Raw genomic sequence first — 25,581 nt, 5'->3', positions numbered from 1 at the left:
TTATGTGCCTTGCTGGGAGACTTGCAGGAGGATTTTATCCACTTGCAGTGGATTTTATGACATTTCAATACCCAGCAGTCAGTGATTTCCATGCAATATAAACAGGAAATAATATAGGGGAGAGAAAAGTTCTTCCATGCTGTGAGACGAGGATGCTGGGTTAGAGCTTCCAGCTGCACTGAGACTTTAAGGTTGTCTGTTGGCTTCTCTTTAACCCAGAGGTGGGAGCTGGGTCTGTGTCTCACCAGCTCCTGGGTTGGACACGTCAGCCTCATGCAGAGTGCATGGAAAAGGCAGCAGCTTTCCCTGCCCTGAGGCAGCTTGTGTGATAACCCTTCACTCAGGAGTGAAGGAAATGGAGTTCTTCTCTGCTGGGGCACCTGTTCATCTGATTATGGATGAATCCCAGGGTCTGTCCAGGCTTCCTCAACAGCTCTGCTTGTCCTTTGGGGCTGGGATTGAGGGGAGCTTGTGCTATTCTCAGTTCATGACCAATTATTTTTGCATTTAGCCGGGTTTCCCAACACATCCTCTCTTAATGCTTCCTGCCTGTATTATCAGTTCTCATTCTTCCTGCCTTTGTTGGATCCTGGAAGTTCTACCTTTCTAATCTGAGGACCCTCCATTCTTGCCAGCCAGGCCTCAGGAGTTAATAATTACAAAGACTAATTAGTTCTGGTGCTGCCTCGCAAAGCTGAAGATCTTTCCCCTCCTCCCAAAAGTTCCCAGAAGATAACAAAGGTTACAGCCATCCACACAAACCTCTTGGACGCTTCACTGTGAGGCTTCAGAGCATGGGGTTGGCCACTATTGTCGCCACGGACCCTGGCCATGAGGCAGGGCAGGGCTGTAGATGACATGGACACTAAGGAGAAGCTGGGAAAAGGAATTGCTTCCCATGTAGTATCTACATCAGCGTTTTGCTATGGATTCAAGAATCGCCACATCCAACCTGCCTGCCTTTGGCGTTGTGTCTGGCAGCGAGGCAGAGGATGGGGCAGCTGAGACCAAGGCGGGAGCTGATCCTACGTATGGAGCCTTGGAGGGGATGCTGCTGCCTGGAGGAACACCCAGGGCAATGGCAAGGTAGGAAGCAATGGGAAACGTGGGGAAGGACCCGTGTGGAGAACATACTTCAAGGGTTGCCTGCGATAGCAGGTGTGGTTTTTCATGCAAAAACTTGAGTACTCAGTCCAGAGGGGGTTGTGGGATCTGCTGTGGGATCAGTAGGAGTAACAGCAGGAGTGGTTTGCTCCTTTGGTTCCCAGCAGGGAACCCAGGACACTTGCTGGAGAGGTGGGAACCCCACAGTGCTGTGAAGGCAGTGGCTCTCTGCCTGTAGGTAATGCCTCACTGAGAAGATGAACTTATACCCCTGATTTCAGTGGTGGGACGTGTGGATCAGTCATGCCAAATGCCTCAGAAATCACCTGGTGCTGATGCCCCCCCCCCCGTGCTAGCACAGCAGAGCATAAGGAGAAATCTTTCAGGATGAGGATGCCTGGGCAAAGGGCCTCCCCCAGGCAGAGGAGAATGGGTGGACAGAAAAGGGCAACTTTGTTCGCAGAGAGGATGTAAATCAGTGCAGGCACTACTGGGAGAGTTGCCCTGCTCCTTCACAGCCTCCTGGAGACAGCGAGTGCAAGGATGAGCCAGCTAAAAAGCAGAGCCACAGCATCCAAAGTCCAAAGCTCAGTAACAAGATCAACCTCTGTAATACATGTACGGGTGCAAGAGCCCAGTGCTTTCCCTGAATGCTGGGTTTAAAACTCCTTGTCCGGTCACACTGTTGTCCAACACTAACGCACAGTTATTTCTCCCCTGGGTAAGGTTTCCTCCATCCTTTCACACTCCTCCAACTGCCCTCAGTGCCTGTGCCCCCTCCCAGTACAGCCCCATCGCTCCCAGTGCCTGTGCCGCAGCGCCCAGTACCCTCAGTATCTGTGCCACCCTCTCAGTACTCCTCATTGCTCCCAGTGCCCAGTACCTACTCCCAGTAGCCCCACATTGCCTCCAGTACCCTGTGTCCCCCCCAATTGCCCTCAGTACCTGTGCCCCCTCCCAGTACCCCTCGATGGCTCCCAGTTTCTGCCCCCTCGTGCCCCCCCACTGCCTGTCCCCCCAGTACCCCCAATTCCTTTCCACTGCCCCCACTGCCTGTGCCCCTCAACTACCCCCAGTACCCCCATTGCCTGTCCCATCACCACCAATACCTCTCTATTCCCCCCTGCCTGTGCCCCCCCACCCCTAGTACTGCCAGCTTCCCCCCACTGCCCCCATTGCCACCCCCATTGTCCCCAGTACCCCAATTCCCACCCCTCATTGCCCCCAATTCCCCCTCAATTGGCCCATTACCCCCAATCCCTCCCTGCCTGTGCCCCATTGCCCCTAGTACTCCCAGTTTCCCCCCATTGCCCTCAATTCCCACTCACTGCCCCCAATTCCCCCTACTGCCTGTGCCCCCTCATTGTCCCCAATACTCCCAACTGCCCCCAGCACCCCCACTGCTCCCCCTACTGCCCTACAATTGGCCCAGTACCCCCAATTCCTCCCCACTGCCTCCATTACCTCCAATCCCTCCTTGCCTGTGCCCCATCGCCCTTAGTACTTCTAGTTTCCCCCCACTGACCCCAATTCCCACCTACTACCCCCAGTACCCCCACTGCCACCCCCATTTCTCCCAGTACCCCAATTCCCCCTACTACCTGTGCCCTCCCATTGCCCCCAATACGCTCAATCGCCCCCAGTACCGCCATCTCCCCCCCCTCCCACTGCCCCCAATTCCCACCCCAGTGCCCGCGTGACACCCCCCCAGTGCTGCAGCGCGCATGTGCGCCCCCTGCCGGGATCACGTGGTGCCGTGCCCCCCCCCCATCACGTGCCCCCTCGCCCCCCGCCGGGATCACGTGGTCCGCCCGGTGTCAGGTGGTCCCGCCCCGGGCTCAGCCCGGCTCCGCGGATGGCGGCGGCCGCGGGCGCTGCTCGGCGCTGAGCTCCGGCACCCACCATGCCGCGGGGGTAGGTGCGCGGGGCTCGGGGCACCCGGGGGCATTCCCGAGGGTGGGGGGGCAGCTCCGCGGGGCGAAACCCCCGCAGGGGGAAACCCGAGCGGGGTCCTCTTTGCGTTCACGCTGGGGGCGAGGGGTTCGGGGTGAATGCTCGGCGTTTGGTGACTGGGGAAGCCGCTCCTGCGGCAAACAGCGGAGTATTTTCCCTTTAATCCGAAACAGAGTGAAGTTTCACCTCAGTAATTGTAGTTTTTTAAGAGTTAGACTGCCTGTCTCTCTGATATCGTGTTTTTTTTATAGCATTTTTTTCTTCAATTAATGTTTTTCCAGACATTTTCATGATACAAGAGGCAGTTCCTGCTGCAAAAAGTGGAATATTCTTGATTTAAGCTAAAGTAGTATTATATTTCATCTCAATAATTGTGGTTTTTGAGACTTGGATTGAGTGTCCCTCTGATATCGTGGGGTTTTATAGCATGTTTTTGTTCAAATAGTGTTTTTCCAGGCACTGTCCTGCTACAAATAGTAGTTCCTATTAAAAAAAGTGGAGTATTCACCATTTAAGCTAAAATAGAATGACCTTTCATCTCAATAATTGTATTTTTTAAGACTTAGACTGAGTTTCCCTGTGATACTGATGCCATGAAAAGCCAGACTCAATAATCAATGCCGATTTGATTATTATCTCTTCCTTCAATACCATGTTTTTTTATAGTATCTTTATGTTCAAATAGAGTTTTTTCCAGACACTATTATGATTCAAGTAGTAGTTCCTGTTACAAAAAGTGGAACATTTTTTATTTAAGCTGAAATAGAGTGTAGTTTCATCTCAGTAATTGTATTTTTTAAGACCTAGATGGAGTGTCTCTCTGCTATCGTGGGTTTTTATAGCGTGCTTTTGTTCAAATAGTGGTTTTCCAGGCAATGTTATGATAAAAGAAGTAGTTACTATTATAAAAAGGTGGAATGTTTTTGATTTAAGCTAAAATAGAGATAATTTTCACCTCAATAATTGTATTTTTTGAGACTTAGATTGACCGTCTCTCTGGTATTGTTTTATTATAGAATGTTTTTGTTCAAATAGTGTTTTTCTATACACTGTTACGATACTAGTAGTAGTTCCTATTACAAAAAGTGAAATATTTTTATTTAAGGTAAAGTAGAGTTAAGTTTCGTCTCGGTAATTGTATTTTTTAAGAGCTAGAATGCCCCTCTGACACCGTGTTTTCTTTCCAACTGTGTTTTTCCAGGCACTGCTCATTCTTTGGAGATGTCTGTGCCCACAAACCGCAGCCTGAGGGGAGAAAGTGGTACAAAAAGTAGTCACTATTACAAAATATTTTGATTTAAGCTAAAGTAGAGTTAAGTTTTCATCCAAGTAACTGTGTTTTTTGAAAGTTAGACAGAGTTTCCCTCTGACAGCATGTCTTTTTATAGCATGTTTTTTCAAACAGTGTTTTTCCAGACACTGTTACGCCCTGTGTTCAAGATCTCTGCTGAGCAGATGTGTCTTCTGAAATCCCCTCTGTTTGCAGTCTTTCTCTATCTCAAATGCTAGGTTATACAGAGCTGGCTCCACAGCTCCAAATTAGCAAGAGATTTGACTGTTGTGAAGTTTATAATTATATTAACATGAGTCCTTGGAAAGTAATAGAATATCCATAAGATTTCTGAGCAAATTTATACATATCCAGGGAAGTGGGGAATATATTCTGTCTGCAGATCTTGTCTCATTGCACATCATCGATGGAGAGCGCTCCTTCATGTTACCCAGGCCTGACTAAAGGGCGATTGCTTTATAGAACTCCAAAATGAGTCTTAGAGAGTTTATTTGCTGGCATTTTTGGTATCACTGGCAGCAGAAAGCCTCAGGGCTGAGGTGCTCCCAAGGCTCTGGACATGGAAGTGTGGTCAGGAGATGGACTAAGGAGGTGCCTTGTCCACTAGTGAACTGCAGGCATAAGGTGGTGATAGCACCAAAAGACACAAAACAGGAATTATGTGTCTATAGTAGAGCAGAGCATGTGCTTTGCCAAAGCCTTAGAAAGCTGGACGGGTGCTGAGTGAGCTCTGGACCAATGCTGGTCTGTGGTGTTGCAGTAGGGCAGCTGTCTGGGACAGGATGGGAAAGTCAGGTCCTCTTTGCAAACCCCATGGTAAGAGTTGAACCTGGAGAGACCCACAGGCCGTTCATACGGGAAATAACCGTGGTGGATCGGCATGGCAGGAAACATGCGGGGCCCGCTGGGAAAAGTGCAGATCCTGCACATTTTTTTGCTTTTTCTACAGAAACTTTAGAGGAACGTGAATGTTTTTTTTGTGTAAGTTGGCATTTCTTGTATCAACATGGGACCTTCAGGACATGGCACATTTTTTGGAGGAAGATAACCCATCAGTTAGACCAGGAGAGTGTGGGTGTTCCAGGTGGTCCCTGATGGGGTGGGCTTCAAAGCCCCAGCGTTGAGGAGATAGAGGTTTGGATGAGAAGAATCTGGCATAGAGTGGTTTGGGTTGGAAGGAACCTTAAAGCCCATCCAGTTCCAACCCCTGGCCATGGGCAGGGACACGTCCCACTGAATCAAGTTGCTCATAGCCTCATCCAGCCTGGTCTTTTGTTGGTATTCTGTTTGCACGGCATAGAGAATGCACTGTTCCATCATGGAAGATGGGATTTCAGGATAGGTTTGTAGATCCCTTAGCTTTATGGAGTGTGAGTGGCACTGTTCTGTCCCTCTGTGACCTCCAGTTTTCTTCTATAGTGTGTGGGAATACACTGGGATACCTGTCTGCTGAGACAAACAACTTTCATTTGAGAACTTGAGAACTGTAAAGAAGCAACATTTTTTCCTTCCTGATATTATGGGTTAGATTGGCTGTCTTGGTAGCTGACAGGACTGTTGAAATGTACTTTTTCCTTGTTTGTTATTTTTTTGCTCACTGCTTGGGTTTGAATCTAGCTTTTCCTCTGTGATCTGGGATTTTTTTCTTCTAGAAGTGCTCAGACTGGCTGAGGCCCTTTGGATGTGTTTCCTCTCCAGTGCAGGAGAACCTGGAGAGATGTGTTCTCTACAGCTCACCTTGTCTAATCTCAAAAGTCCGCAGCAGAGAGGGCTTCCACTCTGCCACCTGAGAGATGGCTTAACTGACCTCTCTTTGGTGTGTCTCCCCTGCTCCATGGCAAACCCAGTGCAGAGAACCTCCCCTGATCTCTGTGGCAGGGATGAATCTGTCTCATTATATCCGCACCTTCCTGTAATGGGTTTCATGCATGGAATCATTAAGATTGGAAAAGACCTTTAAGATCAAGTCCAACCTTGATCCTTCCCCTTCCGTAGTGTTTAAGCCTTTGGAGACTTCCTCATTGGATTAGTGAAGTCGGTTTTTAGGTAAATGATCAATGTTAGCTAATTGTAACGTTTCTTAACTATTCTCTTTCTTCTGTGCTGTTCTGCCTTTCTTCTGATTAACCAAACACACTGACAGAGCAGCCCAACTGGATGGAGCAGGCACTGTGCACTCTAAACACTGTGTAGTTTGTACTTGGGCGCTCTCTCACACCTCAACCTGTAGATGCCTGCCCAGTCTGGGAGTTCCGTTGGTTGTGGCTTGCTCAGCTAGGCGTACCCTTCCGTGTTTGTGTGTATTGCTTTTTATCAAGCAGTCCCAGGATGCGGAATACCTCAACGTGAATTATCTTTGCTTGAAGGCTCTGTCTGTCCTTTCTCCTCTGGCCAAAACTCATTTTATTTTCCTGCCAGCTCATTTTATTTTCTTGCCCTTTCCCTGAGACATGCTTTTATGTGGTTTCCCGCACTTCCAAATTCAGTAGTGTCACCAGGATAAACCTTCTCTTCTAGATCTTCTCAGTGGATGCTTGGTAAAGCCAGATGAAGTCCATGAGATGCCAGTTCATTCCTGTCGTTCCCTACCTTCTTAGCACTGCTCTGTGACCACCTTACTGGTGCTTTTGTTGTCTCATCCCTAGAGGTGTTCGAGACTAGGTTGGATCAGGCTTTGAGCACCCTGATCCAGTGGAAGGTGTCACTGCCTGTGGTAGGGGACTGGAACTGGATGATCTTGAAGGTCCTTTCCAAGCCAAACTGTTCTATGATTCAATATTCTTGCTCAACAGAGAGGTCAGCAAAATCTGTGATGCCAGCTGATGTCCCCCACCCCTAGTTTGGTAGTCAAAATATTCTCCAGTTGGCATGGCATCAATGGTGGTCTTGTCCCTTTGGTCTTCCAAGGTTTTGGAGAGTTTTCCATGCTTTCCCACATGCTTTCCTAAGGTACGTGGGCTGAATTAGCTGGTGGCTGCAGCTTCTTTTTCTCTTTGGAAGGTGAATGTTGACAACTGTTGCTCATGGTCAGCTTTGTGAGGCAAGAAGGGGGCGATTTGAGGAGAAAAGGTGTTGGCACCATTCTAGTCTAGGAGAAAAAGGCCTATCAGTAATTGGGCCTCATGGTTTCTCTGCGGTTGTTTGTCTGTCATGCTGTGGGGATGGGGTTGGAGCGCGGAGGGAGAACCTGGCCTGGATGGAATACAGGATGTACGGCAAGTTCAGGAGAGGAAAATACAGAGGCTGAGAAAAGGGAAGATGACAAAGCGAACCTGATTGAAAGAAGGTGATAGCTTCTCTGTAAGAGAAGGAAGTAGGCAAGAAGCAGCAGCCAGGAGTGTGCAGGAGGAGGAATTGGTGCTGTGCATGGAAGAGGGTAGCACCCCAGCTCAGCTATGTGACCCAGAGATAAGTGGCAGAGGGTTAATCTGCAGAGCGGTGTGTCCATCCTTCTGAGTGGCTGGACATGATAGGAAGCTTCCATGTGTGCAAGGCTTGATCATGGTCCTGGTGGTTTCAACTGGCCGATGACCATGTGAGGACAGCTCAGTGTGTGGAGAAGGGATGATGGATGTGCTCCAGACAACACTGTCATTGCAGTGCCCTGTCATCCGACCATTCAAGCCTATGTTTTCCTCTCCAAAGGCCCCAGCAGCTGCCAAGCCTATAGAATCCATCAGCTGAATCCATCAGCCTCTTCCAGGGTCTGTGTTAGTCTGGTGACAGTTGACAAAGTCCTACTGAGCACTGGGGAAACAGCGTTTTGGGTACCTTTCAAGTACATCTCTACTTGTTTCTCTCCCAAAGTGGGTGAGAACAGGATTCCTGGGCCAGATGCCTTTGTTCTCCATTTATCTTGAGTTAATAGTCTTTGGTGCATACAGATTGAGAAGGGTCAAACCAGGAATTACCAGTAGCATTGCTTTGCCTACTAAGTTTTGTGTGTTCAGAACAAGCTATGAGGGAGTACTCACTGTTGGGAAACCAGCCCTTCTTAAAAGGAGTGCAGGCTGGGCCACGGAGATGATCCAGGGCTGGAGCCAAGGCCAGGCTGAGAGAGATGGGATTCTCTCCAGGAGAGAGCCTGGAGAAGAGAAGGCTCCAGGAAGACCTTAGAGCAGCTTCCAGGACTGAAAGGGGCTTCAGGAAAGCTGGGATTGGGAGGCTTTTGATCAGGGAGTGCAGGGATAGGATGAGGGCAATGGTTTAAGCTGAAAGAGGGGAGATTGAGATGAGATCTTAGGGAGAAATATTTTGCTGTCAGGGTGGGGAGGCCCTGGCCCAGGTTGCCCAGAGCTGTGGTGGCTGCCCCGTCCCTGGAAGTGTTGAAGGGCAGGTTGGATGGGGCTTGGAGTCCCTGATCCAGTGAGAGGTGGAACTGGATGATCTTTAGGGTCCCTTCTGACCTGAACCATTCTGAGATTCTTAAAGATCTCAGGACAGAAGTGGAGGTTTCCCTCAAAGCCTTTATTTTAGACCACCATCTCCTGTTGCTGATCTGGAAGGAATCCATGCGAAGAAGATGAAGGGTGTTCATAGGGAGACAGTGCCTGCATGCAGGGTAAAGGAACTGCTGCTGCTGGACACAAAGCAGGGTCCTCTATGCCACCCCTGGCGTCTTCATGCACCATCACCCTCTCTGCCTCAGTTCAGCACCTGGAAGAGGCTGGAGGTGGATGTGTGGTAGGCATTTGAGGCTGTGAATTGTCCCCTCATAAAGTATCTCTGTGCTGCTTCCCCGCAGCGAGGCCAATTTTGAGGAAGACAGCCAGGAACAGCCAGCTGTGGGACATTGGAAAACACTAATGCCATCCAAAGGCAGCAAGGAGGAGCCAGAGACTGGATGCCAGGATGCTGGAGGTGTGGATGAGACCCAGTCCACTGAGCAGCTCAACGTGTCACGTCTACGCAGCTCTTCAGTGGAGATCCGTGAAAAAGGGTCTGAATTCCTGAAGGAAGAGCTGCACAAAGCTCAAAAGGTAAAGCCTGCTGTTTGTGAGGAGACCTGGGAACAGTGGCAATGATTTGAGCAGTAGGGTTTTTCCTGAGGCTTTGAGCTGAGGGGAGCAGGATCTCAACGTGGCTGTGCTGCAGTCTGGAGCAGCAGAAGAGGAGAGAGGCTGTGCTAAGGTGGCCATGAAGTACATTTGCAGCCCAGAAAGCCAACCGTGTCCTGGGCTGCATCCAAAGGAGTGGGAACAGCAGAGCAAGCAGTGATTCTAACGCTCTGCTCCACTCTGGTGAGGCCTTACCTGGGGCCCTGTGTCCAACTCAGGAGTCCTCGGCACAGGAAGGACGTGGATTTGTTGGAGCGAGTGCAAAGGAGGTCATGGAGATGATATGAGGACAGGCTTGAGAGAATTGGAGTTCTTCAGCCTGGAGAAGAGAAGGCTACAGGGAGACTTTAGAGCAGCTTCCAATACTGAAAGGGGCTCCAGGAAAGCTGGGGAGGGGCTTGTGATCAGGAGGTGCAGGGAGAGGATGAGGGGAACGGCTTGAAGCTGAAAGAAAGACAAGAGAGTGAGATGAGATCTTAAGGAGAAATGTTTTACTGTGAGGGTGGGGAGACCCTGGCCCAGGTTGCCCAGAGCAGTGGTGGCTGCCCTATCCCTGGGGATGTTGAAGGCCAGGTTGGATGGGGCTTGGAGCCCTTGATCCAGTGGGAGGTGTCCATGGGTGGGGGGGGTGGAATTGGATGGGCTTTGAGGTCCCTTCCAACCCAAACTGTTGTGTGATTCTGTGAAGTGCTTTGGAGCAGAACATCAGTTGCCAGGCTGACCTGAAGCCTCTGTACCAACACCCAAATCAGTCCTGGAAACCTGCAAAAGGCAGCTCGAGGCAGACAGTGCTCTCTATGGAACCTCCTTGCTAATGTTGAGTGAGCAATTCCGTCCTGAAGAGCCTGCTGCAACTCGTGGGGTGTGGTCTTTGGTGACACAGAGCACGGTATGGAGTTAAGTGACAGGAGTTGGGCTGAGGATCCATCTGGTGGTGGGGAGGAGATGTTGTGATTGCTGGGTGGGGGCCGGAAGGCATCAGTGGTGCTGGAGCCTGTGATGAGCCTGTGCATCCATCTCCACTTTCTGAACAGGAGCTGAAGCTGAAGGACAAAGAATGTGAGAGACTGTCAAAAGTCAGAGAACAACTGGAGCAGGAACTGGAGGAGTTAACAGCTAGCCTGTTTGAGGTACCACCCTCTTCCTTTTCTCATAGTTTCTTAAACCAAGCATACATCCAACTCCTTTCAGACAGGCTTTCCCTGAACTTCCAGCCATCTCCTCCCACAGTTTCCTCCTTCTCCCTGTTGCTCTTTCCCACTTGGAGGAACAGAGCTGGGCAGTGCTGCAGGCAAAGCGTCCAAGCAGGGGCTGGTATCTGCTCCTGGGGAGCATTTGCATGCATTCCTTTCCCCTTCTATCAGCTCTGGGGTGGCATAAAGAGCACAGCAGTTATCGGTCCTTACATCTGGTAGGTAAACCAGATGTGGTCCTTACATCTGGTAGGTAAACCAGATGTGGGGATGCCTGCAGCTGGAGGTAAACGTAGCTCCTGTCCCTCTCCTGTGTCTGCTCCGTCATGTGGACGGCAGCTGCTGTGTAAAAGAAATGAATCCCTGGCTCGTATCTGCCCTTGTTTGGCATGGGAACAAGCTGGATGTCCTCGTATGCTCTGCTCCAGTGAGTGTTCAGAAGGCCTGTTGGTTGGGTTGTTGTTTTTATTGTAATGTGATTCTTGCCAAGCTCTATCCTGGCAAAATCCCATTTACCAGCAGCTTTAATGTCTGGATCTGACTGGTCAGCAAGAAAAGCGAGAGCCTCTCTCTACCTTTTGAAACACGGGCTGGTGCTGGGTGTGAGGGCCAAGAGAGCATCCCCCTCTTGGAGATTTGGCTGCCTGACCTTGGGGGAGCATAGAGATAGCATTGCTGAACGCTGCTCTTTCCTTTGGCCTTAGACAGCACTTCCAGACCACTTCCATCCCAGCTGGAAATCACGCTGCTCCTCCCTTCCTGTGGGAGATGCTCTTAAGTTCAGCTCTGCCATTTGTCCCCCCTCGAGCTACAGCTCCTGCTGTGTTACAGGCATGCCTGGAGCGCTGAGGGCTGGCTGTTCCCGCAAGAGAAGTGGGAGCAAAGTGCAGTAACTAGTCAGGCAGGAGCAGTGACCTCACCAGTGAGGAGCCAAGACGTGGAGCAGCAAGTCTGGATCAGGATCTGTGCCACAGGCAGCGATCGGGGTCAAAAAAACAGTGATCAGCCAGCATAGTTTGCAGTGATAGTGCAGGGCTGAGGTCAAGCCAGTGGGTTTGAGTCAGGGTCAGAGTTGCAGAGGTATTGGACTGGGCGTGGATGTAGTTGCTACCCAGCTGTGTGGGTGCTAACGTTAAAGCCTTGCCTAAAGTAATTTCCCAGGTGCAAGGAGGGGCAGGTCCTTGCTTCTAGCTTTCTTCAGAGCAGCCTATATCAGTGATTGAGGTGACCTTGGACTTAACCAGCTAAACACTTCAGTTTAGCCAACTAGACTCCTAGAAGGGGATGCATTCCAGGCCCTGGCACTGAGAACCACCTCTGGAAGACTCTAGGAGAAGGCTCTTCCACAATAAAACCCTTGGATGCGGCACTGATATCTGTCCCCCTGCTTGATGGCCCAGAGGATGTGGTGCAGCAGAGCTTTGCCTTGTCCTGATGACTTTATGAACTGGTGATGGAACAGGCAGACTAAAACTCTCTCTGGTCCAGGAAGCGCACAAGATGGTGAGAGAAGCAAACACTAAACAGGCAGCATCGGAGAAGCAGCTAAGAGAGGCACGGGGCAAGGTGAGAACCGCACTCTCTGTGACTTGATCTCTGTGTTAGGTTGGTGCCATCTGTGCCCAGCTGGTTCGTTGGCTGGAGGAGAATAAAGTGCCTGCAGCTCAGTCTCCCTGGGGTGCTCTGTTTACTCTCTTCCCTCTCCAGCAGACACTGACTGAGGTGGGGGGGAAGGTATCCTTGCAGTCCGCTGCTGATCCAGCTCCCCTCTGAGAAAGAGGAACCGCAGAGGAGCGATATGCTGTTTAATTGCCACAGTAGTGGAGATGGTTAGAGTAGGGAGCTGGGGAGTTGGAATTCCTTGACAAGGCTGCATCACAGGGCTGTTCAACTGGTTCCTTCTTGAGGAGAGAGACATTTCTTCTGTGTTACTGGGTCAAAAAAGAGCTTGGGGGAAAATGTGGTCAGGTAGAGGAGCAGAGGGATGGGTTCTCAAATAGCTGCTGTTTAGCCCTGTTTAAAATTCTAGGTGCTGGTGGGTATTTGGGAGGATGGGGAGAAGGCTTCATGGCTGAGCTCGTAGCTGGTTCCCTGTGGCTTCAGTGCTTAGTGGGGTACAGCAAGCTTGAGCTCAGGAGGTGCTGAAGGTGCTGGTGACTCTTGCCTTGTTTCCTCAGATCGACATGCTGCAGGCAGAGGTAACGGCTCTGAAGACACTGGTGATCACATCCACGCCCTCCTCTCCAAACCGGGAGCTGCACCCTCAGCTCCAGAGTCCTTCTAAAGCTGGCTTCAGGAAAGGCCATGGGCGAAACAAAAGCACCAGCAGCGCAATGGTCTCAGCTGCCAGCCAGAACGTAACTCCAGAGCCGGTCAGCCGTGAGTGCAAAGAGGTGAGTGAGGGCCATTCGCTGCATCGGCCTCAGAGCCACTGTTATTGCTGTGCTCAGGGCTTCTGAGTTTGGTTTCCTGGAGAGCTCCATGGTTTCTGTATTTGGAGAAGCTGATTGAGCAGTAATGTGGCTTGTTCCCTAAATTTGTGCTGAGGCAGGCTCTGGAGGGTTTCCATTTGTGGAGATTTCCTCTTCTGGGAAGCACATTGAAGGCTGCGTCAGGACAACTGATAGAGGAAGCAGCTGAGGGATCCCTGGAGGGCATGAACAGACCAGGAGTTACCAGTGCTGAGAGAGAATATGTCAAGAGTTGCTGAACAGAAGCCAGTTGTTTGCCGCTTCTGGGCAGTTGAGACCACTGCCTGTTCTGGCATGGTTTACTGTTGTTTCTTCTCTCTACCTAGTTTGGCTTGGACCCCAGGACACCTCCATCAGCTTCTTTCTGTCACTTGTGCTGTGCTCTTGGGCATGTCACTGTTCTTCCTCTTCTTTGCAGAGCATATAATTAATTAGTTTTATTTAATTCAGTGCCTAAAGGGGCCTACAAAGCTGGGGAGGGGCTCCTGATCAGGGAGTGTAGGGATAGGACGAGGGGAATGGTTTAAGCTGAAAGAGAGGAGATTGAGATGAGATCTTAAGGAGAAATGTTTTCCTGTGCAAGCGGGGGGACCCTGGCCCAGGTTCCCCAGAGCAGTGGTGGTTGCCCCATCTCTGGACATAGTTGAAGGCCAGATTGGATGGGGCTTGGAGTGGGACCTGATCCAGTGGGAGTTGTCCCTCTCCATGGCAGGGGGTGGAACTGGATGGGCTTTATGGTGCCTTCCAACCCAAACCATTTATGATTGTTCTTTTCTCCCTGGAAGGAGCTGGGCAAAGAAGCATACAAAGTGTTTGTGAGTGTCTTTCAAACATGCCCTGTTTAATTCCTCTTGATGACCCTTTGATAGTTACCCACCTACTGTGACCATAGGTGTAGATAACACTTCTTCCTACTAGCAGGACCTTTCCATCTCGGAGCTTTCCACTAGCCAGATATGAACACAGCTGCCCTGGAGAGCAAAAAGGAGGCAGCTTATGGTGCTTGGGCAGGATGAATGCGAATGCTGGAGTGGAATATGTCTTCGTAGACATAGTGAGTTTTTGGGGAATGCAGTCTCTGTCATGAAGAATTGTTGCAGCAATGCAAAGGCACTTGGTCACTTGGCTTGTGTGAGAACATATGAGGAAGGGCCACTTGTGAAATTAATACTGTCACCAAGCAGGACTGTGCTGGGGACACTGGGAACTTCTGCTTTTGGCTTGCTTTTGGCTGTGGATTAGATGAATGTGCCTCATCAACTTCTGCATAGCGCTCTTGTTGCTGGAGTTTGGCTGAAACACTTCAGGCAACATTGGCTGTAGCCATTGTCCTGAGATAGCAGTCACAACGAGGGATGAAGACCTTTAACTTTGTTCACAGGCAGAGAGGAACAAAAGCTACATCAGAAATAAAGCAAAAGGAAATAATCAGTTCAGGAACCATGAAAACTTGCCGCACTAGTTTCTCTTGGTCAGGCAGGGAACAGTCCAGACACGCTGGAAGTTGGAGTCACGGTAAGCTAGAGGTTGATTTGAGGGCCAAGGAGAAGAAGACTTTAATCTTCTGAAGGTCCTGAGATCTCTCTCAGTGTTAACCGTTCCTCCAGTCAGGACAGAGGAGCTCCAAACCGAGAGTGCGGTGCAGTGAACGAGCGACTGCCCCATAGAAGTTGCCCTCTGCCTTCAGAAAGCCATACCTGCCCATGGCAGGGGGATTGCAACTGAATAATCTTTAAAGTCCCTTCAAACCCAAACCATACTATGCTACTGTGATAACTTTTACTTACTGGGGAGTTCATTTTGCTGTTCTCAACTCAATCTCAGCAAACCTTGTGTTGCTGATTTTTAGAGAAGTGCTGGCTCTTGTAAGCGACCTGCTTGTTAAAGATTTGGACCTGTCATTTCTTCATGTAGGTGTCTTCCAACCCTTTATCTTGGGGTTTAAAATCCCAGAGCTTCCGAAGTGATGTAATAATTTTATGTATCAAATATAAGGTGTTTTTTTGTTAACTTGTTCGTTTCTGTCTCTGAAATTCCTTCATGGCCCGTGTGAGAGGTGAGAAAGGGGAACTTGGTGTTTGGAGAGTTGGTGCTTCATGGAAAAGATGTGCCCTGTCTTACATTAAACCTTAAAATGACAGAATTTCTCAGACTGGAGTCAAAAGGTGTGACTCGTGGCCCTGTAATGTCTTGAGCAGCACGTTTAGTTCCCTGGAAAGGAGGGCTGGAGTCTTTCTTTGTGTCTTCTGTTTTGTCTTTTGTTTTTATGTCTGTCTTGACTGTCTCTCTAAACCTTTTCCTCCACTATCTGTCTCTTCCTCTGCCCTCAAAGTCTGGGTTACCTGCTCTGCTCTCTCTGCTCCTTTGTCTCATCCCTGGGAAGGCTCTCCACATCACCTATGAACCAGGCTGGCAGGCCATGGGGGCAGATCCTTCCTCATCCTTGCGGCAGGTAACTTTTCTGGACCCATCCACCTCTCATCCTTCCTGCCTTTCGGTCCTAGCTTTCGTTCATGCTAACGTCCATTTCTTGTTTTATTTTTGTGTTCTTTCTCCATTTGTTTTCCATCTCGTGACTCTGAAGCTGTGTCTGGGTACCAGGTGAGCAGTCTCTATAGCACAGGGCAAGCGTACAAGAACCCAGGCCTTTTTCAGCTTCGTTCTTTGTGTTGCTCAATTGGGTTTCTTCAGTTTTGTTTTTCCTTTCAACAGCTTTAGCAGCATTTGTTGGCCTTTTAAGGAGACGTGCTATCAGTCACGTTGGTGGTTCTGCTAATGATCCATCTGGGGTTTAAATGTCAGGTCCCAGAGCCTCCAGGACTGAAGTCTTTTCAGCCAGGCAGGGATGGAGGCAGCCACTTTCCTGCTGGCTCAAGGGGTGGAAGCAAGCTCTGTCCTGGGTCCTTTTGTGCTGAGCAGTGACAATGCTTGCAGGCCCACCTATAAAAGGCCTGCAGACATTAGGATGGAGAAATGTTCCTACTCTTTGAGCTCCCTTTGAGAGACCTTTCCCACCCTCAGTTTGCCTCTGCAAGCCTGTGTGGCTGCCCAGTGTTCCCATACTTCTACAATTCCCCAGACACTGGAGTTCTGGGCTTGGAGTGGCCTTTAAAAGGGCTGGCATCCCCTGTGAGCTACTACTTGGGCTCACTGAACATCTACTGATGGCTGTTTATTAATAGCTTTTCCTAATTAATCCTTTTCTGTAGTAATCCTTTGCTTACAGAAAGGTTCTCCACCATCTGTCCTGGGTGCCATGACCACTGCGCTTTGCCATTCAGCTGCTCTCATCATTCCTGCCATGGGCACTTGTTGTTATTTGGTGGTCATGTGGTGGCTTTCCTACAGCAGATGTGCTGTGCTGTCCTGGAGGAAGATGGGATAGAGAGGAGCCTGCGGACTTCTGGCAGAACAAGCCCAATGTGGCTGTGTCAGTGTGGCACAGAACTGCCAGTGGGTGGGAAGAGAAAGATCTTAAAGCAAACCAGCTTCCCTCAGACACTTCTGTGACACTTGAGCCTTTCTAGATGCCAAAGCAGCTGTTTCGTAGTCAGGTTACCTTCATAGTAGCAGATACCTTCTGATCTCCACCTACTTTCCTTCTTCCTACTATTCTTGGACACTTGCTGCAGGTCGACTCCATTTTATTTGCTGAGTTCCAAGCCTGGAAGGAATCTCCAACTTTAGATAAATCCTCCTCCTTCCTGGACAGAATTTATCGAGAAGATATAGGACCTTGTCTGGACTTCACTAAGCAGGAGGTGAGTGCTGGAAAAGGAGGACAAAAACCATGTGGTTGGTCTAGCAGCATCAAAGTTCCACCTTCGCAGAGGTGACGTTTGCATGTTCATATCTGCACTCATTTCTCTTTGCTGCAGCTGTCAGAGCTGGTGCGAGTGGCTGTGGAGGAGAACACACTCACCATTGAGCCTGTTGCTTCCCAGACACTGCCTTTGACGAAGATGTCAGCAGAAGAGTGCAGTGGGCCAAAGTAAGGAATAATGCTCATGCTCTCTTGTCCTCTTGCTACTGGTCTTGTTGTCCCACCTAGCAGAGCTTGACCAGGCCTTGCTCAGTCAGTTGAATTGAACGGTTCAAAGGGCTCTGCTGAGGGGCTCCTGTCCTGTGACCAGGGGTAGTTCAGCTCAGCTCTTTACGTGAGAAGGGGAGTTAGCTCAGCTCAACTGATTGTGCTCTAGTTGACAGTTTTGGTGGGATAACCTAGTGATGTGTTAGGGCCCTTGGCTAGGGAGAGGGTGGGTTTTTTTTCCCTTAAGGTAGCAACTTGTTTAATATCCTCTGAAGGTTTTTGTGCACAACCTAGGGTGAAAGGGTTAAGTCAGAGCTGCATTATCTCATGTTCTTGCCTCTTTTGTGCTCACCTGGCACTCTTGACCTTGCTGATAACACCAGGTGGGTTTGAGCCTAGGTCAGAAGAGATCTCTTCTTGCTGCATATCCCACTCCCCCCTGATGTGCGAGGTCCTGCATCCTGGGTTGGGGCAATCCCAGACACAAATACAGGCTGGGTGGAAAATGGATTTGGAGCAGCCCTGAGGAAGGACTTGGGGTGCTGGTGGGTGACAAGCTCAACACGAGCCAGCAACATGCACTTGCAGCCTAGAAACCAACTGTGTCCTGGGCTGCATCCAAAGCAGTGGGACCAGCAGGGAAGGAGGGGATTCTCCCCCTCTACTCCATGCTCGCGAGAACCCACCTGGAGTCCTGTGTCCAGTTTTTGAGTCCTCAGCATAGGAAGGACATGGATCTATTGAAGCAAGTGCAGAGGAAGTCATGGAGATGAGATTCAAGGACTGGAGCACCTCCCGTATGGGGACAGGCTGAGAGTTGGGATTGTTCAGCCTGGAGAAGAGAAGGCTCCAGGGAGACCTTAGAGCAGCTTCCAGTTCTGAAAGAGGCTCCAGGAAAGCTGGGGAGGGGTGCTTGATCAGGGAGTACCAGGTTAGGATGAGGGGGAAAGATTTTCTACTGAAAGAGGGGAAATTGAGATGGGATCTTAGGAAGAAATGTTTTGCTGTGAGGGTGGTGAGGCCCTGACCCAGGTTGCCCAGAGCAGTGGTGGCTGCCCCATCCCTGGAGGTGTTCAAGGCCAGGTGGATGGGGCTTGGAGCCCCGATCCAGTGGGAGGTGTCCCTGCCCATGGCAGGAGGGGTTGGAACCAGATGATTTTTAAGGTCCCTTCTGACCCAAAAACCGTTCTATGATTCTATGCTGTCACTTTGCCATCAGAATTGGCATTATGGCTGTTCCACAGTGATGTGGTAGTATTCAATGTTTCAGACAAATTGAGGCTGCTTCAAAGAAGAGAAGCTCTGGCAGGAGTTGGGAGGATCTTCCAGACTAAGAGAGAGGATTTTATTCAGCTGTTGAATTCAAGTTCACTCAGGACTCTCTCCTTCTTCGTTCTTCCCCTCCCTGCCTTCAAGCAGAGCACCTTCTAGGCAAAGGTGTTCCTGTAATGTTACCATAAACCTCCTCACGTGGAGGTTTCCTACCACTCTTTTTCATTTTCTATCATGTCTAGGCAAATTGTTCCATGAGTAAGTGTCAAGCTTGTTCCAAGAACAGCCCATCCTGTGTTTATCCTTACCCGTTTCCTTTTGATTTATTGTTTTTGTCTTCACAGTGGGTTCCGGTCACAAATTGTAATGTAAGTGTTTATTTTTTAGTAAGCGATCAAAGATCTCTAATCCATTAACAAGTTACTAACGCAGTGCAATTTAGCAGCTTGGAGGATATAGCTGAACTAAATTAACTCTCTAACCCTGTTTAATTTCCACCCAGACAGGATGGTAAGGAGTAAAAGGCTATGAAGGACCCAAATGGAATTTGTTCCCCTTTGTTTCCCAGATGTAAAACACTGATTTTTATGGCAGCTTTGGATATGCTGTGGACTAGAAAGGAGAAAGCTGGGGTTCTTACCCAGGCAGGAACCTACCAGATCTACTTGTCTGTACCCTCGGTGCAACAGTTTGAGGAGTCTAGGCAGGAGGGGACCAGGTTGGCCGCTATGTCATGTTGCCTGTACAGCATCCGAGCAAAATGCAGGCCAGGAGGTGCTGAGGACGAGTGGCTTTCATGAGGGCTTGCCCAGCAAAGCATCCTGGGGTGTCCAAATGCTGTGATGCAGGTTCCTTCTAGCTACACTTGTGATAGCTGGAGTTACACCAAGTGGTACCAACCAAACCAAGAGTCACCAGCAGGGGTCTTTTTTTCTCCAGTGTGCTGCAGTGCTCAAATTTGAGTCCTTTTAAAGGTGTTCTGCACCTTCATATAATTTAATCTCCTTAAGTTCTGTTAATATTTGATCAATGATTACTACTTCTTGCATCTGGACACTTACAGCCCATGGTTCTGCTCTTAGCTAATATTTGCCTTGATAGCAAGAGAAAATAAGCCCAGAGATGTGCTCAGAAGCTCTTTGAAACATCTTCCCCCTGTGTGTTGTCATCTTCCATGGCCCACAGAGTGGTGTTTTTGCAGCTGGGGAGTGCTGTCCCTCTTCCCACCATGCAGGCACTAAGTCTCAAAGGAATGTGGTGATGACTACACTGCAGAAAACTCTACTTCACAGCTTTAAGTGGTGATGAAGAAAGGGCAACTGGTGGATGATGGGAACCACTAGTCTTGCAAGTAACAGAAGAAAATGGCAAGAAAATAGAGACTTCTTGCTGATTACATCTTTTGATGGTCTCCCTGGGAGCTGAGCTGTCTTGAAAAGGCCATTTTCTTCCTTCAGTCTGAAATATTGTTACAATTGCAAAGCTAAGCTTCTTCCCTGTCTGCACAAGAAGGGATTGGCTTGCTCTTAGGAACTGCAAGCCTTCTCCAAAGTCCCCTAAAGTCAGTACAAAGCTTCAACTAGATTAGCTTCAAATCAGGACCAAATGAATTAACCTGGCATAAGGGCTTCAGTGTGGCTTGTTTTGAGTTCGTCGCCTGAGCAAATTCTACTCAAGTGCTGGATTTACCCATTTTGAGTCCAGGTTTGGTCCCCAGCCAGCATGTACAATCCCAGCAGGAAAGGTGGTACACCTGAGCAGAACTCCTTCAGCAAAAGCCTTGGCCTGGAATGTGGAGGAGATGCACTGAGACCAGATGACGCTTGTTGTTATTCATTCCAGCCTCACTACTTTAATGTTTTCTGTGGTTTTATCTTGGGCTGCCTGCCAGGAAACTGATACAGTCTTGGTTTGCTTGGGCATGGAATAACTCATGGTTCCAGATATTTAACGTAAGGTCTCCTAAACTTGCCATTTATGGAATCTTTCTAAGCGTAAAAGGCTTATATCACCATGATTTTTGTCTTCTTCATTCTGACTGACACAGGTCTGGGTTCTGAGCTCCCTCTTCCATCTCTTGGGCATAGTCTTGAGGTTGTTGAATTGCTGTGTTTTGCTCTGACACTGGATTGCTGAAGGCAAAGTGTTTTCTATTTGTCTGCAGGAAATGTGCTCTGAGTGGCCTTCCCAGGACCTGCAAGCATCGCATCATGCTGGGGGATTCTGGGAATTACTACTACATTTCACCATCCTGCAGGGCCAGGGTGAGTGTTCCATCTTCCCGGGGTCCCTAATCCATCCCAAACTGTTCCAAGCTCTGAGATGGAAGAGCTCATGAGGGTCAGCCCTCAAAATGACAAAGGCAAGTTTGTTCCTGAAGTTGGGGTGGCTCTTGGTCGGTGGTTAGGGTGTAGGTCTCCAGCCTGGCTTTGTGCTCCAGTGCTCAGGTTCCTTCAGGCATCCTGTCTTCATTGTGTTCACTTTGCATGGTTTGATGCAGAACAAGGCTTTGATTGTTCTGCTTTATTATTATTTTTTTAATTCTCCTTTGTAAAACACAGTAATTTTCTGCTCTTTAAATGCTGGCCCTTGTTACTGTTCCGGTAGAGATCAGTGACTCAAATGGTTATGAGAACAAGCTGTGCTTTCTTTAGAGGGAAGGGAGAAGGTGAATGGTTTGTTCGTGTTCCTGTTGGGGCTCTGAATCAATGGGGCATTTTAGAAGTTTATGCTTTCCTGAGCTCTGTCTCAGAAGAGCTGATCCTGTGACATTTGACCCTTTCACCTGGAGCCCTGCTTTCAGTTCTGGAATCCTCAGCACAGGGAGGGCACAGAGCTGTTGGAGCAAGTGCAGAGAAGGCCACGGAGATGATTCGAGGGCTGGAGCACCTCCCATCCAAGGACAGACGGACAGAGTTGGTATTGTTGAGCCTGGAGAAGAGAAGGCTCCAGGGAGACTTCAGAGCAGTTTCCAATACTGAAAGGGGTGCCAGGAAAGCTGAGGAGGGGCTTTTGATCAAGCAGTGCAGGAACAGGACGAGGAGGAAAGGTTTTGAGCTGAAAGAAGGGATATTGAGATGAGATCTTAGGAAGAAATGTTTTGCTGTGGGGGTGGGGAGGCCCTGGCCCAGATTGCCCAGAGCAGTGGTGGCTGCCCCATCCCTGGAGGTGTTGAAGGCCAGGTTGGATGGGGCTTGGAGCCTGTGATCCAGTGGAAGGTGTCCCTGCCCATGGCAGCGGTTTGGAACTGGATGGGCTTTAATGTCCCTTCCAACTCAAACCATTCTGAGACAAAAACTTGGGTTTGTGCATGGACTTTAAAGACAAAAATTATATGTCACTTGCACTAAAGTACTCGAATGTGTCATGAATGCCCCTGCCTCCCTGCACACACACTTCCTGCAGGAGCCTTTAACTCGAAAGGTTTTCATTCCATTGGAGAACAGTGCTTTTGAAGGAAGATCACAGACTTTGCTTCCCTGTTAATTAATGATCACTTAGGTCTCAGATCTGCAGTAGATAAGAGTTCCTGCACAGTGTGTCTCGTGGGTAGGGCAACATCTTCCTATCTGGTGGTATATGGTGCTACTTCTCAGGTGCTGAACCTGTGAGCTGTCCTGCTGGGCGCTGTGCGAACCTCTTGACAAGCAAAGCAGTTCTGGATTTGACTCCTTTTTCTCTCTCTCCCTCAGATCACAGCAGTGTGCAACTTCTTCACATACATCCGCTATATCCAGCAGGGCTTGGTGAGGCAGGACGGTAAGAGGGGATGGAAGCTGGCTCTGGTGGGGTGCTGGCTGTGGGACACCAGGAGAAATTAAGAGGTCCTGTTCAGTGTAAGAGGAATGGGGCCAGCTTTTGGGGTACCCTGAACTCCCTGTGTCTTTGAGAAACAGTTAAATGGCAAAGGAGAGGTATGAGCAGGAGAAATAGATGCATTCATTCCTTGCCTATCAACTTGCTGGGAACTTTACCCTGATGTGGAGCTGGTAAGGGGTGACTTGATGGGGCTTTTCTGTATTTCTGCTTCCCTCACTTTGGGGATGATCCTGGCTGGGCTGCACTGAGAGCACAACACAACCTGAGGTTGTGTCCAGCTGTGCTGTTTACTGATTTCTGGGTTTTTTCCTTCTCTTCCCACCCTCATTTTGCTTTGCAGTGGAGCTGATGTACTGGGAGGTTATGCGGCTCCGGAAGGAGATGTCTCTGGCCAAACTTGGGTTTTATCGCAGTGAGATGTAAGTAGAGGCCTGACCGTGGAAGGAAACTGCTCCTATATGAACAGCTTGTTATAGTCTGCCAAGCAGATGAACGCAGTGCCTCTCCAGCAATGGGCTGTACTCCCTTCCCACCCTCGCTCTGCCTGAAGCTCATGAAGGAGCAAGAAGCACAAGTTCCACCTTCAGCTGTCCCACTTCTCCAACTGTGACTGGAATGCAGCGGCTGTGCTACCCTCTCTGAGCTGGGCTGGCCCTGGCTGCTCCGAGGTGGCCATCTACAGACTGTCCTCGATGGAGTCTCCTATATGCAGTGTATACTCATTTTTTTAAACTCATTTTTATTATATGCAGTCTGCTTTGGCATAGTTTTAAGCCAGCCCTGTGCAAGGCAGGAGTCCTGGACCTTCTCTTCATAAGCAACTCTTTCAGGACAGATGCTGGATGTCTGTCCGTTTGTTCCACCCACTTTTTGGGGTGGAAAGTGCTGTTGTGCCCAGCTGCACGCTGAGGTCCTGCTGACCGCTTGCTCCCCGAACAGCCTTGTAAATGCCAGCAGCGCACAATAATCTTATGGAGAGCCATGAACAGCCTGTTTCCAAGTACTTCCTTGCTCCTTTTAAAGGAGCCTGCAAGAGAAGCTTTCTGCCAACTGAGTCACAAAGAAGGATTTGTTGCTGTTTTTAGCTTGCAATTTGGCACTGGAAAATCCAGGCTGGGGGAACAGCTGGAGCAGAGGCCGGAGCCGTGCACCTGGGGCCTTTGGCAGAAGAAAGCAAGCAGGGAAACTGCATAACTCCCAGCTTGGCTGCAGGCAGTGCAGGATTTCTCCTGGTCTAGAGAAGCTGCTGCAGTTGTCACGGGCAGATGCAGACCCTGTGACAGTCCTTGGTGCAGAAGTTCCCTATGGTGCTCTTAGATGCAAACCTCCTGAACAGATGGCTATGGTCTGTTACTTCTCTCAGGGTAGTTTGGGCAGTACCAGCCTCACTGTTTTGATCAAAACCACAGTCCCAGGTTGGGCTCATCTCCAGAAGGAGCATGCTCAGGCTGTCGGCAGTCTTGAGGCCCCAAGATCTCCTCCCTAGTGTTGCATCAGACCTAGAGATCCACATCCACTGGGAAACCCTACTTTTTCTGATCTGCTGTCCTTGTTGAGGAGATTGAGACACCTTGTGTGCACCTGAGGGACATAGCTGTGTTTCCTGTATGCCTCAACTGTGCTGGGAAGCTACTAAGGCTGTTGTAAAGTGGAGGTGCTCCATACTCAGGCCTGGGTTTGTCTGTACAAAACTGTGTTAAAGCCATGACAGTGTTTTTTGGGTTTTTTTTAGCCAATTTAACCTTTTTTCCACTGACTATGGAATCAACTTGACCACCGCCCACGTCGGGGATTTCACTTCATGTAGTGTTTCTGCACTTTTGACTGGTTTGTCACCCTGTCCCTCTGCCATCATCGTAACTCACCTTAGCAAGTTGGTGCCCAGAACCAGATCACCATCCTCCACTCCGTTAAGTTCCATCCTCTCCTGACAGATGCCACTGTAGGAAAGCTGTACCTTCAGTGGGAGAAAACTAACCGAGCTGCTGTGGTTTTGTCCAGGAGAGGAAGGAATAAATAGACAGGGAAGCCAAAAGTCTTGGTTTGGAGCCTACTACAAGGTCAGCTTCGCAGCAGATTGAAGAACCTTCCTGGAGAAGATGCCCAGGAGCAAGGCTTTCCTGTCAACATACTCAGTATCCTGTTGACTTGTTCCTCAGGAGGCTCTTGCACCTCAGGAAACTCCTTTCCTTATAGCTATACTGATATTGTTTGCCAAGGTTTAGTAGCTCTGTGGAACTTGAGTCCTCATCCCCAGAGCTGGGAGAAGCCGTACTAACTTTGATCCCACCTCCTTCAGCTCAGAAAGGGTCGACCTCCGAATCAGAGTTAATACTCCATTGTTTTGGCTTCCCACAACCTAGTGCCCCAACTCATCCTCACCTTAGCTCAGTGAGTGCACGCATCTGCTACTCTTTACCAATGTGCTTCAATGTGGAGTAAAAGCCCGGAAGATAGATCTTTGAGTAAGAATCTGGCTGGGTCTTGAGCTGGTGATAAACCTGCATCACTTTTGGTGGTGTCTGCAGACTTGTGGCAATTTGGCATCTGCTTTTCTAGTGGAGAAATAAATCTTTTCCCAGCTGTGGATTTCAGCTCGAGTAAATTCTAACCCTGGTGGTTTCTCCTTGTATCTCTTCCTCCTGATCTCGATGTGCCATCCTGCGTCATCAGCAGCTGCGTTGCACAAGAGATGTGGCGGCATTGCAGTGCTGGGAATGAGGTGATTTCTCTATGCTGGGGATTGTTTTGGTTTGTGGGATTCCCCCCCAGTGTCACTTTGTAAAGCACTTTGAGATGAAAGGAATTAGAGAAATGCTTTGTGTAAGGTCATCTTACGTTTAAAACAAAGCAGAGAGAATGATTGGGGAATTAATATGAAGTCACTCCGTTAACAGCAGGATGGTTGCACCCTGCTCTTTAATAAAGGAAAATAAACATTTGCTCTTAACCTTTTTAAAGGTCTGCTTGCAGCTCTGGGATTGGGTTGGTTGGGGTGTGCGTGCTTCGGAGCCAAGAGAGTCTTAGAATGGTTTGAGTAAGAAGCCTTCAGGCACATCCAGATCCAACTCCCCCTGCCATGGGCAGGGACACCTCCCACTGGTTCAGAGGTTCCAAGCCCCATCCAACTTGACCTTCAACGCCTCCAGGGACGGGGCAGCCACCACTGCTCTGGGCAACCTGGGCCAGGGCCTCCCCTCCCTCACAGCAAAACATTTCTTACTAGTGTATCTCACCTTGCTCTCCCCTCTTTCAGCTTCAAACCATTCCACTCATCATATCGCTGCACTCCCTGATCCAGAGCCCCTCCCCAGCTTTCCTGGAGCCCCTTTCAGTCCTGGAAGCTGCTCTAAGGTCTCCCTGGAGCCTTTTCTTCTCCAGGCTGAACAAG

The 25,581-nt window shown here is 49.4% G+C and overlaps 1 protein-coding gene across 4 annotated transcripts; it reads left to right on the top strand.

Moving 5' to 3' along the window:
* Nucleotides 1-776: 776 nt before the first annotated feature.
* RAB3IL1 (RAB3A interacting protein like 1) lies at nucleotides 777-25,150 on the top strand. Of its 4 annotated transcripts, none has more exons than XM_054067882.1 (12): nucleotides 2,971-3,018; nucleotides 4,259-4,318; nucleotides 9,093-9,327; nucleotides 10,440-10,535; nucleotides 12,087-12,164; nucleotides 12,776-12,991; nucleotides 16,702-16,830; nucleotides 16,948-17,060; nucleotides 18,716-18,739; nucleotides 20,536-20,635; nucleotides 22,064-22,130; nucleotides 22,531-25,149. In XM_054067882.1, the coding sequence occupies exons 1-12, from the start codon at nucleotides 3,008-3,010 to the stop codon at nucleotides 22,611-22,613; spliced, it is 1,212 nt and encodes a 403-aa protein (XP_053923857.1). In that variant the 5' UTR covers nucleotides 2,971-3,007; the 3' UTR covers nucleotides 22,614-25,149. The 4 variants fall into 4 exon arrangements, with proteins under 4 accessions (XP_053923855.1, XP_053923858.1, XP_053923857.1 ...); XM_054067881.1 differs by having other exon boundaries at nucleotides 2,993-3,018; nucleotides 4,259-4,327; XM_054067883.1 differs by lacking the exon at nucleotides 4,259-4,318 and having other exon boundaries at nucleotides 2,885-3,018; nucleotides 22,531-25,148.
* The last annotated feature ends 431 nt before the right edge of the window (nucleotides 25,151-25,581 follow it).

The sequence above is a fragment of the Cuculus canorus genome, chromosome 5 (genome assembly GCF_017976375.1).
Source record: "Cuculus canorus isolate bCucCan1 chromosome 5, bCucCan1.pri, whole genome shotgun sequence".
NCBI lineage: Eukaryota > Metazoa > Chordata > Aves > Cuculiformes > Cuculidae > Cuculus > Cuculus canorus.
Note: the sequence above shows the minus strand (reverse complement) of the source record. Positions and strands in the feature narration are given on the sequence as shown.